Genomic DNA, 21,348 nt, shown 5'->3' with positions numbered 1-21,348 from the left:
GGAGCTCAGTATCCAGACTAAAGGACACAGACACGCTAAAAACCTCTTACTGTAAAGATAGCATGATAACTAAATACATATTTGTGTTTTATATGCTCTCAGAAGCATCATGCTTACCGGTGTATTGTCTTAAATGTCCAGTGTTGGAAACAGGATTGTTATGTTTATGAAGTTGCAGTGTTAAGTCATCACTCCATAAAAAGTTTTTTTAGTATATACTGTTAGTATTATGGTACTGCATTGTGTTTTATGGAACAAATAGTAAACCCTTGCCTGTGCAGTCTAGTCATTTTCCATCTTATTGTACAATAAATAAGACTCCCATTGTTTGGACAGTTCTGTCAAGTACACTGCGTGTTAGTGGTTTGTGGTGTTGCCAACGTCTGCAGCAGGCGCGTGCAGAGGCGCGCGCGGTGGTGCTCCTTTTCCCCTTGATGCCCCAAGTGCCCTTTTGTCAGGAAATTTTTTTTAAACGCCCTTTTGTGAAGGCCTGCCAAATCTAACTACTAGTAAAAATTAGTTAAAAAAATATATAGCCTAAAAAATATGACCCACATATCTTTTCTCCTGATGATCTCATCTGCGACGATTCCTTATGTTCACACACCTTTAGTAATTTAGTGCACTATCAGATACCTTCAGTAATGTCCGCGGCTGCCGGGAAGTGAAGTTTTTCAGTGAGTGGTGTGCTTGTTTATTTATTAAATTATTATTATTTACAAGAGCTACGTGAGAGCATGCACAGCTGTTGTTTATTGCTGTGTGTAGCCTGTGGAAGTTACGTTAGCTGCAGCAAGGGACCATAATATTTTTGTTCAATATTTTCCTTAATTTTATGACTGGTTTACAAACCCGATTTCAAAAAAGAGACACTGGGACACTGTACAAATTGTGAATAAAAACAGAATGCAATGATGTGGAAGTACCAAATTTCTATATTTTATTCAGAAAACAACATAGATGACATATCAATTGTTTAAACTGAGAAAAAATTTAATTTAAAGGGATAAATAAGTTGATTTTAAATTTCACGGCATCAACACATCTCAAAAAAGTTGGGACAAGGACATGTTTACCACTGTGTGGCATCCCCTCTTCTTTTTATAACAGTCTGCAAACGTCTGGGGACTGAAGAGACAAGTTGCTCAAGTTTAGGAAAAGGAATGTTGTTCCATTCTTGTCTAATACAGGCTTCTAGTTGCTCAACTGTCTTAGGTCTTCTTTGTCGCATCTTCCTCTTTATGATCTGCCAAATGTTTTCTATGGGTGAAAGATCTCGACAGCATTTTCAGCCATTTCAGTACCAGGGTCCTTCTACGCAGCCATGATGTTGTAATTGATGCAGTATGTGGTCTGGCATTGTCATTTTGGAAAATGCAAGGTCTTCCCCGAAAGAGACGATATCTGGATGGGAACATATGTTGTTCTAGAACTTAGATATACCTTTCAGCGTTGATGGTGCCTTTCCAGATGTGTAAGCTGCCCATGCCACACGCACTCATTAAACCTCATACCATCAGAGACGCAGGCCTCTGAACTGAGCGCTGATAACAACTTGGGTTATCCTTGTCCTCTTTAGTCCAGATGACATGGCATCCCAGTTTTCCAAAAATAAATTTTGATTTGTCTGTATTCCACTTTCCCACAGTCCATTTTAAATGAGCCTTGTCCCAGTGAAAACGCCTGAGCTTCTGAATCATGTTTAGATATGGCTTCCTTTTTGACCTATAGAGTTTTGCGAATGGTACGGTGGATTGTGTTCACCGACAATGTTTTCTGGAAGTATTCCTGAGCCCATGTTGTGATATCCATTACAGTAGCATTCATGTTTGTGATGCAGTGCCGTCTAAGGGCCCAAAGACCACGGGCATCGAGTATGGTTTTGCGGCCTTGACCATTACACACAGAGATTGTTCCAGATTCTCTGAATCTTTGGATGATTTTATGCACTGTAGATGATGATAACTTCAAACTCTTTGCAATTTTTCTCTGAGAAACTCCTTTCTGATATTGCTCCACTATTGTTGGCCGCAGCATTGGGGGAATTGCTGATCCTCTGCCAATCTTGACTTCTGAGAGACACTGCCACTCTGAGAGGCTCTTTTTATATATATATATACCAACTGGCCTAATAGGTTGCAAATTGGTCCTCCAGCTGTTTCTTATATGTACATTTAACTTATTCGGCCTCTTATTGCTACCTGTCCAAACTTTTTTGGAATGTGTAGTTCTCATGAAATCCAAAATGAGCCAATATTTGGCATGACAAAATGTCTCACTTTCAACATTTGATATGTTAACTATATATTCTATTGTGAATAAAATATAAGTTTATGAGATTTGTAAATTATTCCATTCCTTTTTTACTCACAATTTGTACAGTGTCCCAACTTTTTTGGAATCAGGTTTGTATAAAGGCTACTACAAACAACTCTTTTCCCATATTTATCACAGAATAAGGCAGGAAATATATGTTATAGTTTCAATACCAAACATACATTACCTGTCAACATTTGTGTAACTTGATTTACAAACCTCTATGTGAACATACCTGAAGAATAAAGTTCGGGGGACTTTTTAAATATTAAAAATGTAGCCAACATTGCTCTACACACAGCAATAAACAAAGGTGCATTTTCTCTTTCGTTCTTGCTGTTTGATTAAAGGGCATTGAGGGGTCTTGTCTTTTTTTATGTTACTTGACTAAAAACTATTCATACTTTGAATTCATACTTTGTATCAATAATATCATTCAGTTTCTAATTCCAGAGTAATTAAAAGGTGCAAAGAAAACAATTCTATAACTTTTAAGCTTAAAATGGTCTTTTCTTTTGTCTGTGTCATGGCATTTGCTGCTGTGTCAATACAGAAGTGTCCGTTTCAATACACATATCAGCAAGGAACACAGCACTATTAAAAGACATGTTCCATACGTCCCTTTTATACGTTGAGCACCTGCCCCTCTAAAGGTCTCGGCATGGCCCTGTAATGGACCACAACCCCTCCTGCTTTAGAGACGTTTTTTGACTACTATAGGGGTGAAAATAGAACTTTAATAAAATAAATAAATTAAAAAGTTAATAAATACATTTTATTATTTACAAATTACAATTGTAGCTCTTGACATTTGCCTATTGCTATAACTTTATTACAACCCGAATTCCGGAAAAGTTGGGACGTTTTTTAAATTTTAATAAAATGAAAACTAAAAGACTTTCAAATCACATGAGCCAATATTTTATTCACAATAGAACATAGATAACATAGCAAATGTTTAAACTGAAAAAGTTTACAATTTTATGCACAAAATGAGCTCATTTCAATTTTGATTTCTGCTACAGGTCTCAAAATAGTTGGGACGGGGCATGTTTACCATGGTGTAGCATCTCCTTTTCTTTTCAAAACAGTTTGAAGACGTCTGGGCATTGAGGCTATGAGTTGCTGGAGTTTTGCTGTTGGAATTTGGTCCCATTCTTGCCTTATATAGATTTCCAGCTGCTGAAGAGTTCGTGGTCGTCTTTGACGTATTTTTCGTTTAATGATGCGCCAAATGTTCTCTATAGGTGAAAGATCTGGACTGCAGGCAGGCCAGGTTAGCACCCGGACTCTTCTACGACGAAGCCATGCTGTTGTTATAGCTGCAGTATGTGGGGAAGCATATTGGAGGGAAGCATATGTTGCTCTAAAACCTTTATATACCTTTCAGCATTCACAGAGCCTTCCAAAACATGCAAGCTGCCCATACCGTATGCACTTATGCACCCCCATACCATCAGAGATGCTGGCTTTTGAACTGAACGCTGATAACATGCTGGAAGGTCTCCCTCCTCTTTAGCCCGGAGGACACGGCGTCCGTGATTTCCAACAAGAATGTCAAATTTGGACTCGTCTGACCATAAAACACTATTCCACTTTGAAATAGTCCATTTTAAATGAGCCTTGGCCCACAGGACACGACGGCGCTTCTGGACCATGTTCACATATGGCTTCCTTTTCGCATGATAGAGCTTTAGTTGGCATCTGCTGATGGCACGGTGGATTGTGTTTACCGACAGTGGTTTCTGAAAGTATTCCTGGGCCCATTTAGTAATGTCATTGACACAATCATGCCGATGAGTGATGCAGTGTCGTCTGAGAGCCCGAAGAGCACGGGCATCCAATAAAGGTCTCCGGCCTTTTCCCTTACGCACAGAGATTTCTCCAGTTTCTCTGAATCTTTTGATGATGTTATGCACTGTAGATGATGAGATTTGCAAAGCCTTTGCAATTTGACGTTGAGGAACATTGTTTTTAAAGTTTTCCACAATTTTTTTTACGCAGTCTTTCACAGATTGGAGAGCCTCTGCCCATCTTTACTTCTGAGAGACTCTGCTTCTAAGACAAAGCTTTTATAGCTAATCATGTTACAGACCTGATATCAATTAACTTAATTAATCACTAGATGTTCTCCCAGCTGAATCTTTTCAAAACTGCTTGCTTTTTTAGCCATTTGTTGCCCCCGTGCCAACTTTTTTGAGACCTGTAGCAGGCATTAAATTTTAAATGAGCTAATTAAGTGGATAAAAGTGTAAAATTTCTCAGTTTAAACATTTGCTACGTTATCTATGTTCTATTGTGAATAAAATATTGGCTCATGTGATTTGAAATTCCTTTAGTTTTCATTTTATTAAAATTTAAAAAACGTCCCAACTTTTCCGGAATTCGGGTTGTATGACTAATTGATTTCATAGTCTCAAGCATTCAGAAATCATGCAAAAGAAAATTAAGTAGTTTTACTATGATAAAAGGTTTATTTTTGTAAGGGTTGTGATGTCCACGTTTTTTGTTGAAAAAATGATAAAAGCTATGTCATCTATAGCAAAAAGGTGGCCAAAAATGAAAGATTAAGTTGATATTTGAATTAAATGTTTGGCCAATAGCCTAAAGGATTTGATCGTCCTGTAAGTGTAACAGCAGCAATTACCCTATGGCTCCCTTTGCAGGTATTTGTAATAACATGTTATGTACATAAATTGTTTATTTAGTATTAGCCTACATTATGTATTTTTAACAGTGTTATTAAACAATCATTATTGCCTCATTGTTTTTATATAATGCATTTTAAGTTTTTAGTTTTTATAACAACAACAACAAAAATATTACAGTATATTAATACTTCTTTGTGAATTATTATTTGAAGTAACAAAACCATGGTTAATTTGCAGTTACCATGGCTACAAGAACCATGAATTTTGGTGTTATTCTTGTTAAAACCATGGGTAATTTTCATAAGGGAACCTGGAAAGCAGAGTGGGAGTAAGTCACACATGTGCAAGTCACAAGTAAGTCTCAAGTCTTAACCTTCAAGTCTCAAACAAGTCAACTTTTGTGAAAATCAAGTCAAATCACTGCTTTTGTCAAGCAATTCAAGTCAAGTCGTAGCTTGGGTCAAGCAAGTCACTGTCAAGTCATATAAATGTACAAACTGAATTTATGTATTACAATGACTTAAAGCTACAGTAGTTATGGACTATGGGAGTTTTATTTGCAACAAAACAAAATAGCAATATGAATTTCTACTCAAAAAGTGTCCACATACAGATGAGCTGTATAAGATGTAAATGTAACTGATATTTTTGATGAAAACTGGGAGGATTGAGACTATCACATAAATACTGCCAAATAAATAACAGTGTCAAGGTCCAGGAAAATATGAAATGTATCGTCAGAATAGTCCATCTGCCATCAGTGGTACAACTATAATGTTATGAAGCGACGAGAATATTTTTTGTATATGAAGAAAACAAAAATAACAACTTTATTTTTTTCTATGGGACAGTCTCAAGCCTCCGTTTTCATCCAAAATATCTTAAATTGTGTTCTTTTTTCTGTTGAGCAACTGGTATAATGCCCCCATGAAAGCTTTTTGGTGTGGATATGAATTTATCTCAGGTTGATTCTTCTTATAGTATGAGTGCAACAGTTTTAGCTAGTGGTGTGAGCCTAATGGTGAAGGATTTGTGTTGGTAATACAAAAGACTGCCTGTTTGATCCCTAGTAACCCAGAGGTGGAGTTTTCCACAGGAAAAGTCTCTGTGGTTCTTTTTCATCAAAGCTTGAGAAATTATTGTCAGTTGCACATACAAAGCCCTCCGACTCACCGCTAAAACCTCAAACATAAAGCATTAAGAGTTATAGTTTTATAATTTATAATCATGAGGCTTGCCAGTCTTCCCCTCAGTGTGTTTTCAAAGTCATAAAGGAATTCATGCCTGCTTTGAGTTATTCAGGCCATGTGTTCTGTCTGAACTTGTTTGTTCAGCAAGAGGAAACATTATGAAACACGATAAAAAAAACACTTAACCAGATCGAGCAGATCTGTTGTGAAGTTTTTCAGCTGGTTTACACTTGTTTATTTGCGGGAGTGGTTAACCTCCATTAGATGTGCATACTAAATTTGAACTTTTGTAACAGATTTTTAGCAACAAAAAGTTAATATCTATAGTTAGCAGTTGTAAATGTTTATATTTATAGATTAAAGCGGCGTTAACAATGATTGAAAAGAGACAAAGAGGAAGCACATGCCTAATGAACAGGGAGTGGAATGTTGGTTACACTGGAAAAGGAAAGGACTCGTTGGATAGGTTTCCACACCTTAAGAATATAGATGTGACTCACAAAACCTGCTTCGACATGAATTAACTGTATCTACCCTACCCTTTCACTGTACAGAGGTTATAGAGATATCAAGAAAAAGACCAAATCAATGGTAACAAAACAGGGAGCGATGATTTTGTTGTCTTGGGGAGCTTTTATGTACTGAAAAGAATCGACTGAATGGTGAAAACAGAATACACCTGACATACAATCCACAGCTTAAGGATTGCCTAAAAGTGATTTATTATTCCGCAGTGCAACAGACATCTAAAAATGTATAGACAGAATTGTCTAAATGCCCTAACATTATTGAGAGAATTTTTGTAAAATCATTGTGTGTGTATAATTAGCCTAACTGATTTTATTTTCTTTGAAAAAGTATTCAAAAATTAAACAAGAACATTTATGTTTTCTCATTTTATCTGGTGATTTTCAAACTTGTGAATTCAAATGAAATGTCAAGCTGATACAGCACATGATGTTTATCTCTGTTATTTTCATTCTTGCTCTACAGCACAATCAGATGCTAAGTAAATAGTTTCAAACTGTCAAATCTATTAGCAGGAAAGACCATTTTCACATGACATCACTGATTCAAATGAGCAGCAGATTGTAAGAAAATAAAAAGCAGATTTTATTGTATCTCAAAATGTAAACAACTCTAAACACAGTAATTTGGAAATAAATGCAGAAGGTTAGCATACAAACAGAGTATTTCGGTTTACTTTCCCGGTTAAGTTTATCAGTGAATGAAAAACTCTCATACACACACTCAGGCAAAACATCCTTATTTGAATTTGATCATCTGGCAGTGTTGAACATCAATTATCAATTATCACTCGATTCTTGATATTTTAAATTATTGAAAGACATTTGATTGGAGCATCACAGTTTAAGCACACATTAGCATACACACACACCAGCTCATATACAAAACAAAAATAATGACAAAATATTGAATAGTAAAAACAATTCAATAAAATACAGTACAATTTTTTTCTTTTTTTTATATATATACAAATCTGTAAACAAACAAATTTTTAAAAAATTAAGGTGGCTATGCAGGTTTACAAAATAATGGATTTGGGGAGACTGTATGTAAAAATGTGTTGAGTTTAAAAGCATTTATTTTATTTGATGACTGTAAGTATATGGAGAAGAAATGTAGTCTCTGCATGTGATGTATCTATGCATGCTGTTCCCAGATCCAACTGAGAAAAAGCATGGTAAAAAGTCAAATTTATTTCCAGCTATGGAAGCCTGTTTATATCTTAGAGTAAAAAATGTAAATTAATTGTCAGATAAAGTTTAGCAGTTTAACAAGATATAAAGTCACATTGCAAGATGTTGCAATTACAAGTTATAAATCCACAACTGTGAGATTTAGTCACATTGCATCATAAAGTCATATTGTGATTCACAACTGTGATGTTTAAAGAGACAGTTTACCCGAAAATTAAAATCTGGTCATTATTTATTATTATTAAAGTAATTTAGTTTTCAGTGTTGTTTTGCACCTCATTGACATGTCACTGTGTGGACAAAAACATTATTCAGAATATGAAAAGAAAGTTCTACAGGTTTGAAACGACATGAGGAGTAAATTATGACAGAACTGTCATTTTTGGTGGGATATGAAGTCACAATTACTCTGAAATAAAAACAGGCTTCTATAGATAAAAGATTATTCCATCAATTAATTATACTATTTTTGGTTTCTTCTGAAAGAAAAATTAATAACTATAAAAATACGTGACGCAAAGAGTGATTAAACATCATTTACAGTCACGTTTTGCTTGTTAGTGTCAGTTGAAAACCTGGCAAATATGTACTTTGTAATTAATAGTAATTACTGTCATTTGTAATCTGGGTTTATACCATCTGTATTGTATTTGGTGTTTAAAGTGCCTATTGGTGTTGGTGTTATGGAGCCTAACAGAAGCCACACCACACCCAAAACCCTGAAGTGACATGCTTTAGTCAATCTAAAGTCTGTGTCATCCTGAATGTTGGCATTTTGACCCCATAAGCTTTTCAAATATACAGTGTGTTTTATCAGGTCACAACTTTACAGCAAAAGATCCATTGGATATAGCGCTTCCTTTACTGCCAACTGTCTAATGAGTTGGTCATGTTTGAGTTCACATCGTGGTGAACATGAAAAATATTTATCTCTCTTGGTCCCACTTTGAGTGAAAGTATTTTCCAAGCTCATGTTTTTTAGGATGGGACGACCACACCGTATGCTGGCACTAGCTGGCTTTTGCTTGCCAGTTTCTTGCTGTTTGAATCTAAATGAGCATTTGAACTCCTCAAGTTAGCGATGGACCTTGCCTTGTTTATCTGCCATGAGCCCTGCATCCTGTGGATACACTCAAAGCAGCGTTTACCCACCAGGTAGAGGATTTCACAAAGGGAGAGGAGGATGCACACCAGACTTGTCACCACCATGAAGATGGTGAAGATCCGCTTCTCTGTGGGCCGAGAGATGAAGCAATCAACCACATTAGGGCAAGGAGACTCAGAACACTTGACCAGAGTCGGGAAGTCATAGCCCTCATAGATGTGATACAGGAGATACACGAAGGTCGCATCCACTCCCACCTTAAAAACCAGCGAGAGGACGTACGTCCACCAAAGACCACCGCGCTTCTTTCCAGTGTTGGAATACAAACGCTGACAGCCCTCGCCGTTTTTCAGGCGATGCTTCCGCTCACGTTCCTCACGGTAGGCCACATGCAGCACCACGAGGAGCGACGGACAAGTGACAAAGATGAGCTGCAGTGCCCACAGACGGATGTGGGACACAGGGAAGAAGTGGTCGTAGCAAACATTATGGCAGCCAGGCTGAGCTGTGTTACACGCAAAGTCTTTCTGTTCGTCACCCCATACCTTCTCCGCAGCTACGACGTAGACCAAGACCCTAAAAAGGAAGACTACGGACAGCCAGACACGGCCGAATGCGGTGGAGTACTTGTTGACCCCACTCAAGAGACCCTGGAGAAAAGCCCAATTCATGGCACCCCTGAGCGCTCAGGTTACCTCACCTGAATAGCTCTCACCTGAAAGGGAGGGGAGCAGAGAGTGAGAGAGAGAGACAAAATAAATTTGCCATTCCATTAAAAAAAAATCACTGGTCTGGTTTCAATTACAAAGTTAAACTTCACACTTTCTGTAATGATTTGAAGTTTTATTAAAGCAGGGGGGTCTTTAACCTTTTAGAAAGATGGAGAAGTGACTCCCGCTATATAATGTGTAAAACTGAGTGTTGTATTTAAGTCAAGCTTATAACATGCAGTGCCTTGTTAATATTTACATACTTTATGTACAACGCTCTTTAAAAATAGTGATATGCAGAAGCAAATACATATAATTTTACTTAATATATTTCAATGAAGCATTTAGCTGAACTTTATATTTTGTCAGAAGTTCACGTAAATTCACATATTTAATATTTTTATATCATAAAAGTAGTTATGAAGAAACAATAATTAGATCAAACAAGACAATAATAAAAGTACAAATTTGCATCAAAAATAGAAAGACTCCCGTGCCGATGAATTCAAGATTCAGACAAGTGTTAGTTCTGCGAGAATAATCTATTTCCACGTTTTAGGAATGATGTTAAACAATAACTATTTAGACGTAGTTGTTATAACAATGTGTATTTTGTACAAACCCCGCACATTTTCAACTGTCTAACTTAACTTACTCTGTTCACAAACCCATCTATAACAGATTTTGACTGTAAAGTTAAAAATAAAAACTTACAAAAAGTGCTGAGGAAACATAATCTATATATGTATACCAAACGTATTAGTCAAACAAACATACAGAGTAATGTTTAGAGTTTACTTACAGTCAGAGAATTCGCGGTTGTCTACAGTGCAGTCAGAACGCCGTGATTTTCTTGTTTGGTTTGTAGCAGTCCGTCGAACTGCGTGCGTTTTTTTTTTTCGAACTGCGTGCGTTAAACACAGCTGACGTGTGATGAAATGAACACATCGACGCCACCTGCTGGAGAAGAGCAGAATGACGCTCTGACGCCACCTGGAGGACAGCACGGGACGAGCTGAGGATATGCTGAACATTGTAAATCAGTTGTGCTGAAACAATAAAAATAATAATTGACCTATTTATTATTATTTTTCCCAATCAATTCATACAACTGCTGGTTAATCATTTATAAAATTACCCTACAGAGGTTTCTACCTGAAGAAACTGACCATGACTTCACTAACTTCCTTTATTTCTCTACAGCAAGAAATGTGTTTTCTGTGGTATCCAAATTATGATTTCTAGCTCTAGAAAAGGATTTTTTATTTCATTTTTTTATGTGCTACATTCATGGTAGGGAACTTCATCATAGATGGAGAAAGGTGACAAAGATGAAAACCTCAACATTGAATAATTTTTCTATTATACTATAGTTCAGCTGAACAATTTGAAAAGTAACCTAATAATGCTCATAATTATACAATCTAAATCTGTAACAATAGGGTACTATACTGTATTTGAAGAAGTTTTTCACATTTCCTTTACAGGATCATTGTGACACTGAAGACTGAAGTGATACTGCTAAAAATCTGCTTTGAAATCGCAGGAATAAATTACTTTTTAATATATATTCAAACAGAAAGCAGTTATATTAAATATTAAAAATGTTTCACAATATTACTGCTTTTGCTGTATTTTGGATCAAATAAATGCAGGCTTGGTGAGCAAAAGAGAATTCTTTAAAAATCTAGCGTTCAAAAACTTTTGACTGGTAGTATACCCTTATAAAATAAGTTAAACTGCTGAGAATTATTTTTAGTATTTAACTGCACAAGCTACTAACTGTATTCAGCCAACACAGATTTTTTTTTTATTTAGACTACGACAATTAAAAACTAAAATCTATTGACATTTTCCCGAATTTTCAAAATAGCTGAAATTTTGCACCAGAAAACAAAAAACAAAAGTATGATTCCAAACAAGAGAGAGAACAAAATGGTATTTATTTCATTTAAACTGTACAACAGTTGCCGATATATTGTGTGCATGAAAAGTTTTGGTTGACTCACTGCAACCACTGTATAATTAACCATACACTCCTCTGGAACTGTTTTTAAGATTTCTGTCGTACTGGGAGAGGTTCATATTTTCTATTCTCAAGACCGAGAACCGGGTCATGACTGCAGAGGGTGTAAAAAATACCTTCATCTGAAATAAATCGCACACAGGACACGGGATTCAAACATGAGAAATGACCGCGGAAGAGTAATGACAACAAATTTAAGATGTGATCAGAGGACAGTGCTGATGGGCATAATCATGATAATTGTCATATGCTCAGACCACAGGGACGTCAGATGTGCGATTAAAGATGCAACCGAGTGGAGGGATGGAGAGGGATTTGGTTTGGGAATCAATCCCACAGAATCCTATAGTAGCTGGTCAACAAAACAGAGGCAGTTTCAAGTCAAAGGAAAAGTGACTCGAATGGACCTCAATCATGTGAGAGAACTCCGCACGAGGAGCTGTCAGTCTGGGTCAAGGGTCACACACCCTTATGACCGTTCTGAGAAAGACAACCACAAGTCCAGGCCGCAAAGGTTATTCTATAAAACAAACTTTTGTTGTGTTACAATAAAATGAAAAATAAAATGAAATAGCATATAAATGTAAAGGTCCTTATTGAATTCTGCGGCCTGATTGTGTATTATTCTTCCTCGCTCTCATTTTCAGGGTCCAGATCTGAATCACCATTTGCTTTTGATTCATCATTCATATCGTCCTCTTCATCGTCCTCCTCATCTTTGTGGTTCTTTTTGTCTTCTGTCAATTCCATTGCTGCCTCGTCCTCCTCCCAGTTCTGAAAAGTCAAATCAGACTTAGAACAATCCCGAAACGATACATTGCATAAACAAGAATTGAGAGCATCTCTTACATCCGAATCATCCTCAGGACGCCCTTCATCTCTTGAGTCTTCATCCTCATCTGAAGACTCTGTATGTAGAAAATGAAGAATTTATCAATTTATTTTTGCCATGTCAGCATTAAAGACAATTAGGACATTTTGAGAATCAATTGAAAAATAGGTAAATTAATAAACATTTAAAAGAAAGTAAAAAGGTTAGAAGAGATAGTTTACATAGAGAACAATAAAATCTACTCAAAGAGTTTTTAATTACATGTGTATTTTTCTGCAAAAACACTACTAAAAAACAAAAGAAAATAAAGGCTGTTCTTTACCTTCTTCATAAACCAACTTTGCTTTGTGAGAAATGTTACCAACATTCTTAGCGCTGTTGTTTGTCGCCACCTAGTAGAAAAAACATGGAAATGAGCACACCAAAAAAATCAAAGCAGTGATTGACCCATTTGATCTGGTTGAGTTTGAGCAGCTCACCTGTGTCATGAGCAGGTACAATTTGCCATGGAGTCGAGTGAGCTGCTGATATAACTTTACCCTGCTCTCAATCATATGGTAAATGGAGCCCAACTGAGACACTAGATCTGGCAGCTGTGAGGAAACGAAATGAACAGACCAAATGAGGAACTCAATTATGATATACTGTGGATACAAGACTGAAGATGCATCGTCACAACATTCAGATCTGGATTATGCACATTTGTGTAACTTTTAGATGCACACGGACCTACCGAAGACAAGTACGATGTGTGTTGTGTAAGTACAGCCTTAAACCACTGAACTATAAGCAGAGCCCTGCACAGACAAAAAGAGTCATGTTACAAAAGGTTCAATCCCTCTTAGAGATTTAAAAAGTAAAATCCAACGGAAGTCAAAATTTACGTACGCAAATGGATGTCCCTGCAGTCTCCTGGACAGCTACAGAAACAACCATAAAATAATTAAAATATTTCAATTAAAATAAATAAAGTTTGGGGTTGATTTGAAAGACACCTCTTAAGCTCACCAAGTCTGCATTTATTCAAAAAAATAAAAATAAAATAGTGATGTGTCATCAAACTGTATGACACAAATCACGTAAAACACAGTTCAATGAACTGCATTTATTTGAATCAGAAATACTACTGACATTGTCTTTACAGTCACTTTTAGTCATATAAATATAGTCCATAATAGATATTTTACATTGTGAAAATGACAAAATACCTCTTCCAGTAATGGCAGGACAGCCTGAGGTGGTAACCGGGCAACAGTGTTCTTTATCAAAATCTCTTTTTTGGTTTGAAATATTTTCTGTTAGAATGAATCAAATTACAATGAGAACATGAACAACGTGCATAGACAAACACTAAATATCATTCACTCCAAACTTTGCATAGTCCAAATCTTGATCATCCGAGTAATCATATTTCAGACGGCAACAAGTAGATGTATATGAATTTTGTAGCAAGAGGAGTATGTAACTTACAGTAAGGATCCGCTGGTCGTTGCTCTCCAGTCCCTGCACAAGCAGTACAGCAAAACTGTCCGTCTGCAGGGAGGACGTGCCTTTACCAGCCTCCCTCCCTCCAACACTCAACTCAATCTGCTCCAACCGCTCCTCGATAGACATCTGCAATCAGATGGAGAGCATTTAGCATGTTTTAGATTGAAGAAATTCCTTAAATGTAATTATTGGAAGGGGAAATGCATGATTTTACACAAATTTAATGAACTCCATTCGGAAGTGTTGAGTCTTACCTCTGTGGTACTGTCCTCTTTTTTCCTTTTCTCTGCTTCATTGGGAGTTAATCTGATTGGTGCCTTGTGTCCCGGAAGTCCTGGTACTAAAACCTTGCTCTGTTTATTAACAACTGGTGTCTTCACCTAGAAGATGATGTTCAAATCAATGTAGTGAGCCCACAAACCATTCTGAACTAGAAGCATACCAGTTACAGAGGAAATGGGTAGTTGAAGAGTAAGATGTTATTCTTGACATCAAGATTCAAGGGTTAATTTTTTTTTACTACCTCACAAAAGTTTGGGGTCAGTAATAAATTTATAGCACAGATGGGCTCTTACCTTGGAGACAGCAGTGTCTACAGAGAGAGAAAGAGTGCCATGTACATCTCTGACTAAGCATGTGTGTCTCTCTGACGTGTTAAAAGGCTGTGGGAGGAAACAGCATGTCAGTATCATTGACCAATTGAATAACCAGGCAAACAAGGTTTTTGCTGTACTTACAGTTTTCTCCATGACCGGCTGCAGGTGATGTCCATACGCCAGCATCAGGTTCTGTCTGTCGGCACACAGAGCTGCTGCGAGCAAAGGCACAGGCACTGGTGAGTCTCCCTTCATAGTGGACACCTGCAGGGAACACACTGGAGACAGCGGCTTCTTACACGGCCTGTGGGAGAAGAATATAAACATGAGATTCACTGAACGGTTTTAAATAATTACTCTTGAGTGATAAATACAAGATGGACAAACTCACCCGTTGAGAAAGTGCTCAAAGAGATGAAGCTGACCGTCCTTACACACCACTGCTAACCTCACAGGCTGAGAAACACACAGACAGGTGTCAGATCTAAGGAAACCAAAATGACTGATAATTACAGTAAAAGCACAATAAATCCTGACCTCATCTTTGCAGTTGGATGTCTGAAGGTCTATGTGTTGGGGTTCATCTGTCAGAGTAAAAGACACCACAGAGTTCTTGTCTTTGCCATCGGACTGTACCTGCCTGATGAGCACAGAGGGAACCAAATAAGATCTCAGTTTATCAAGCCTCAAAAAGAGTAAATCACTCGCATGTGTCACTAAATCTTCACTCTGGGCAACTAAATGATGTCTAATACTAGGCAGTGGCTAATAAATGATCAGATTTGACTGTCCAGTGTGTGAGTTGAAGGTCAAGTATAAGTTTAGCTCAGATATATGTTCACTCGCCGAACACTCTGACTGAGTGCTTTGAGTTTCTCTCTCCGTCAAGCCATCTGTGATATTCTTCAGTTCATCTCAATGGATGTGCAGCGCACCTCTAGTGTGAAGGCGCACGACTTGACGTAGCTTTGTCTCACACACACGCAGGGAGAGAGAGAATTGACATGCTACATGTAAACAATATTCTTCTACAGCTTCTAAGAACTGTCGGGTTTTCTGGTAGTGGGTGAAACTAATGCGCAGACGGCAATTTCATTGGCTGGCGCTCACCTATTTATTATTACCCGTTTTGATTTCAGCAAATCACTTTGAGTGATGCACAAAACCTGATTAATATTCATGAATTCAGTAGCTCATTAATCTTTGATGTATTTTATATTGTTCTTATCAGTATTTTGTTCAGATATTTACATAAACTGCCATTTTGCAAACATTGTACATCAATAAATCAGTCAGGCGAGTAAACTAGGTGTCCGTAGATTGCTGAGAACCTTTTTTTTTTTCACGAACCATGCTGTCTTATGTTTCACAACAAAAATAAATAAATGCAGGTCTCCAGACCAAAAAAAAAAAAAACCTTAAGGAGACATTGGCTCCTATAAGAAACAAAATTAAGAGCCAAATTATTGTTTTAATGTTTACAAAATAAACATTTCAGATTTTAACACTTTAACATTTCAGTTATACTGTCATGCATTTATGTTCCATCTATTTTTGTCTTTATCAGCATTTCAATCTATCTCGTAGATATCCTGGGAGCTAAGGGTAAGCTAAGTGGTAACTAATGGCGCTTTTCCACTGCGTGGTATGACTTGACCTGGCACAGTTCAGTCAGGTCAAGGTTTGCCTTTCCAGTGCAGTTTAGTATCGCTTTAGAGAGGGTGGGATTATTCACATGTTGTTAAAGCTGCACTGCCTCTACTCCCGTGACTCCTAAAAAAAAAAAAAAAAAAAAAACGCTTTCATCACGTGTCGCCCTATCAAGCTCTCGCTGGATCTACTCCTCTGCTATCAACGAGAGGAACCTATGTACTTCCACAATAGTCAACTAAGATGTTTGGTTGTTAAAAAAGGTGGGTTTGTTCAAAACGGTGGCGTTCAATCCTTCGCTGGCTGTGCTGATTCAAGTCTAGCGGTACTTTTGTGTAGGTCACAAGTTCAGTGATGCAGGTAGTGACGATTCTCTCCGGCCAATCAGTGAGTTAATACGTCACGTTTTGGTAATGGTACTGATCACTTGGAACCTCGACCGGATCTAATATAATGTCACACATCAGATGTTTCTCATTCTTGTTAAGACATAACAGTAGTAACAGAAGTCTATGTTTGCATGAATACTTCAGTACTATAATTCTGTGTATATTTATCGGGAAAGTGCTGTCGGAAGCACCTTCATGCACATGATTTGGGTAACAGTCAAGGTACTCCTCAAAAAATTTACAAATTAAGATCATTTTAAATGTTTAATTACTATCTGGAGCATCGGGATCACTAGACGAGGGCTTAACTCATTTTTGTGAAAACTTCAAATTTGACTAAAATCAACATTTCATTTTTTGCATGTAGCTCAAAATTAGCCTGTGCGCATTCTCACTCCTACTGCCAGCACAGGTCACAAATGTCTTTTCCAAATGAGAACCATATATAGTCACAATTTATTACACAGAGTCTGTACCAATATCATAGACCATAATCATATCAGCATCACTTGGCCATTGAGTGTAGTTTGGGCTCGTCCTCAATGCAGCCTATAAATGTTGTCATGTCTTGCACACATCCAGTCTGTTTTTCTTCATTAGCAATTATATAAGGTGTTGAATTTTATCTTTTGTTCCATGCATTGTCTTATGTAGACAAAAAGTTACATAAAAATATGAATAAGCAATATATCTCACACATTTAGTAAAATGCTCTTCTATAGAAAAATTATCTCTTAGTTTTTTCTAGTTGACTAATAAGTTTATGGACACCAAATGATTTTTCAGAGGTAAATTTACTGTTATGTGGCATTGTTTATTGCTAATATCCACACAGCTGACAGCTTTACCTGTTGTAGTTTGTTCAAGTTGTGCACAAAACAGACACTGCTGTTCTGCACTTTTACTTCACATGTTTGTCATTATCTATCTCTCACATGCTGCAAAACTGAAGCTGCTTTAAGCAGGTGTGTTTGGGGAAATGAGGACTATTTGAAGTCCTTTTTCCCATTAAAACTTTGATGCGAGATTTACTTGCAAATAATGAAACCTTGTTTTTAAAATTTATGATCCATGCGGTCTTGAATCTGTTCTAATTATGTTTCACAATAAAAAAAATAAAGGGCAAACCGAGTTTAACATTAAGTGAGGGAAAAGGAAAACTAAATGAACATAATATAATAACAAAAAGTCATATAAAAAAAGATAATATAAACCGTGTTAAGTGATGTTCATAAACATTTAATTTCACACATTCATAGCCTATTTAATATTAACAAATGTGATTTCATGAAAATTGTCTTTCCAAATTTAATATGATTTTTAATTGATTAGCCAATATAATGCCAAGAAATAGCAAAAACATTTTGCACAATAGTGACTAGAAAAAAAAAACAAATTTAATTATTAATTAAAGCTGTCAGTAGAATTTGGAATTGAAAAAGTGGAAAGACACTTTGGTTAATTTGTGAATTTATCCTAATAATCTCAAAATGGACAAGCTGTAGTATTGAACTGTACACAAACCTTAAATAATAGTCATGGATTTATTTCTTTAAGCTAAAGTATAAAAAAAGACCATACAACATACCACACACTCAAGAGCCTGTCATGAGCTGCCCCTGACAAGAAGTACATCCCATTACTGTCTGGGGGTCGTGTTGTGGCGAAGCACAGAGTCGTTACCATGGTAGAGTGACCTGTGAATTTCTACAAATGTGGACATCTCATTGTTAAATCTGTAACTTTTTGGTTTTCATTTATCTGAGGCTGACAGTAGAAACATGGAGGTCAGACTCACCCTGTACACTTGCTTAGTCTCCAGGTTCCACATCTTGATGGTCATTCCCGCCGAGAGCAGCAGCTTTCCATCTGGACTTATACACAGGCCGCTGACAGCTGATCTGTCTGCCTTCCATTTGCTAAACACAGGACATGTCATGTTTGTTTGTAAATCAGACAAATAACGTCATGTTGAATAAAGCTAGAAGCAACCCATAATGGCCAAACATCTAACATACATAACAGCACACACTCACCAACGAACTTTTCCTGTCTGCAAGTCCCACTCGGCTATGTGTGTGTCATCTGAACCGCTGTACAACACTGAGTCTTCTGGATGCCACTGGACGCTGTTCACTGATCCACTGTGCCCTCCCTCCTGACATTTTAAGACAATCATTACATTCCTAATTTCACCCGTGTATCAGATGTTTTTAGTTAGATTAAAGTTGTTCTTTGTTTTTGTTTTTTACAAAACTATAGAAGCGACTTGGTAATGTGTGCCAGTTTTCTTGCCATTTAAAAGCAAACAGTTTTGCACCAAACCTAGGCAAAAAAAATATTTGTGCTGCATGAGTCAAATATCATAAGGTCCAGCTATTTTTGATGAATTCCTACCAGAGTACAATGCAGGTCTCCCTTCAATGTACTGTAGATGAGAACCGACCCAGCAGCAGTGCCCAGCGCCAACAGATCTGACATCTCAGGAGACGACCCGGCCTCACATTTCCTCCTCTTCCTCTGTGGCACATCCTACAGCACACATATAAAGAAAGAAAATAAGATGTAGAACTTGTGCTGCCTTTAAATTAGTTTAACAGTTAGTCTAATAAATAAGTACTAGTTTCCGTTCAGTTTGTGCTATAAAAACTGGAACATAACTATTTGCGTAGATGCAACAAATAGGCCTACTATTTTCAGCTAATAAACAGAAAAACTTGAACAGGTATCAGACCAACTGGAAAACATACCAGTGCCAAGTGAATGTTTGATATTGGTACACAAACAAAAGAGAACTGCAAGTCAAACATTTGCTATGTTACTAGTAACAATGGAAGAATTACTTGTCAAAGCTGTTTTAGGGCCAACTTTCTCCAACAATATCCAGAATCAACGACTTACGACGTTTTGCGTGTTATGAATATACATAAACCTGATGGAAAAAGGTCATCTTTGATAAACACTATTAAAGAGAAACAAGTTAAAGTTTAAGAGTAAGGAATGTAATGTTACAGCCATGTGACCAAGTTTTAGACCTTTTCAATACATCTAAATAAGATACTGTTTATTAGAATTGTACAAGAATGTATATTATACTAACACAGACATGTTGGCATGATTTTGGGTTAGAAAAAAAACTGAACACTTTAGCCCATTAACTTATTTTACCTACGTCATTAGCCACAGACAACCAACAGACGAATACAACGTTAACAAGACCTGAAATAAGCACGCAGCTGCACTTCTGGCATCAGTACAGTGAATTCTACAGGTTTTGTGTTGGATTTGCAGGTCTCGCGGCCTGTGTCTGAACATGTGCCACACGCAACATGTGCGCAGCGTGCTACGCGAGCGCAGCTCTAAAGCACCCAAAATAGATATTCCCAAACAATCTGTGTTTAGTTTTATGATCACATTGAAGATAAATACAGAGCCAAAGCGACCCGAAGACCCTATGATGATGCACTGCGTTGCAACAGGCCGCATCCCCCGACCACTGAACGCTACCTGAACAGCTCGGCACGGTCCCCATGTCACACAGGTACAGGCTGCGCTCAGGTGCGCGGAAGGCACGTATTCCTGTTGTAGAGTTTTGCTGTCGGTATTCCAGATGCGCAGTCTCCCGTCCTGTGCGCAGAGAGCCAGGAACTGTTGTGATTTAGGGCTGAAGGCGCAGGGTAGCGCAGATCGGCCTCCGTCCGCCGCCATCTTACTATTCCGCGTGCGTCCGTCTGCTCGGGAAACACGTGTGAGCGACAATTGGATAGCGCGCATGCGCAGCTGCACAGGCGCAGGGGAAACGCTAATTGGCCCTGCTGGGTTCCAAGGGCGTTCCCTTATTGATATAAACCAATCACAGACGGATGCGGAGGATTCATGCCCGAGTTTTGTTATTTAGTAAAAAGTCAAAATTATTTATGGGATTTCTTTTCAGATGCATATATGAAGTAAATACGTTTTAGTATATAGTACCTAAACTAATTAGTCTTCACTTTAAAGTTTCATAATACTCACCTACTAGCAGTATTAAACTTTAACTTAATAAATAAATAAATCCACAAACTCACCCAACTGATTATTCTGTAACATTTACAGGAAACGGCTACACTTTTATTTTGTACTAGTAATTATTCGAAAGACATTGTGGATCATATATCTTATGTATATTTAAAACTTAAAAAAAATTATATATCTCTTCACGTGTATTAAAAAACAATTTCAGTTGTTTTTTCACATAATTAATATTATAAACACTAACAAAAGATAATGTCTGTTTGACCTTGTTTAAGTTTTTTTGCACACCATAAAGATGCTTCAAGACTTCCTCATTACTCTGACCCACATCTTTTCTTTTAAAAACCAATAGAATAAAGAATTTTTAGTTTTAATTACTTATTATTACGTTTGAATTTATATAAGGAAATAATGTCCTAGACTAATCATATAAGTATCATAAGTAGTTATATTTTCTTCTTTTAACGACGTGTGAAAGGAAAATAACAAAAGCCTGTAATGAACATAGACAGTAATGAAGAAGAAAGACTCCATCTACTGATGACCAGGCTGTACTGCATCTATCAGTGACGTCTTCTCTATCATGGCGGCGCCCAGCGAGAATCATGCTTGCACTTGTTTTCCTTCTAACGAAATGGACTCAAGTTGCCACTTAAAGTA

The 21,348-nt window shown here is 37.1% G+C and overlaps 2 protein-coding genes across 2 annotated transcripts; both read right to left on the bottom strand.

The window, feature by feature from the left end:
- Window positions 1–8,236: 8,236 nt before the first annotated feature.
- Window positions 8,237–10,584, bottom strand: LOC132111533 (gap junction beta-4 protein-like). Its single transcript, XM_059518912.1, has 2 exons — window positions 10,496–10,584; window positions 8,237–9,698 (listed from the first exon to the last, which is right to left on the bottom strand). Exon 2 carries the CDS (start codon window positions 9,652–9,654, stop codon window positions 8,857–8,859), a length of 798 nt encoding a protein of 265 aa, XP_059374895.1. The 5' UTR covers window positions 9,655–9,698; window positions 10,496–10,584; the 3' UTR covers window positions 8,237–8,856.
- A 1,735-nt stretch (window positions 10,585–12,319) lies between these two features.
- Window positions 12,320–20,428, bottom strand: LOC132111532 (WD repeat-containing protein 43-like). Its single transcript, XM_059518911.1, has 18 exons — window positions 20,182–20,428; window positions 19,072–19,206; window positions 18,711–18,832; window positions 18,473–18,593; window positions 18,263–18,381; window positions 15,173–15,275; window positions 15,027–15,091; window positions 14,777–14,939; window positions 14,615–14,701; window positions 14,294–14,419; window positions 14,022–14,165; window positions 13,760–13,846; window positions 13,440–13,471; window positions 13,285–13,348; window positions 13,031–13,144; window positions 12,874–12,943; window positions 12,569–12,627; window positions 12,320–12,493 (listed from the first exon to the last, which is right to left on the bottom strand). The coding sequence occupies exons 1-18, from the start codon at window positions 20,380–20,382 to the stop codon at window positions 12,341–12,343; spliced, it is 1,965 nt and encodes a 654-aa protein (XP_059374894.1). The 5' UTR covers window positions 20,383–20,428; the 3' UTR covers window positions 12,320–12,340.
- Window positions 20,429–21,348: the final 920 nt, after the last annotated feature.

Source organism: Carassius carassius, chromosome 31 (genome assembly GCF_963082965.1).
Source record: "Carassius carassius chromosome 31, fCarCar2.1, whole genome shotgun sequence".
Lineage (NCBI taxonomy): Eukaryota > Metazoa > Chordata > Actinopteri > Cypriniformes > Cyprinidae > Carassius > Carassius carassius.
Note: the sequence above shows the minus strand (reverse complement) of the source record. Positions and strands in the feature narration are given on the sequence as shown.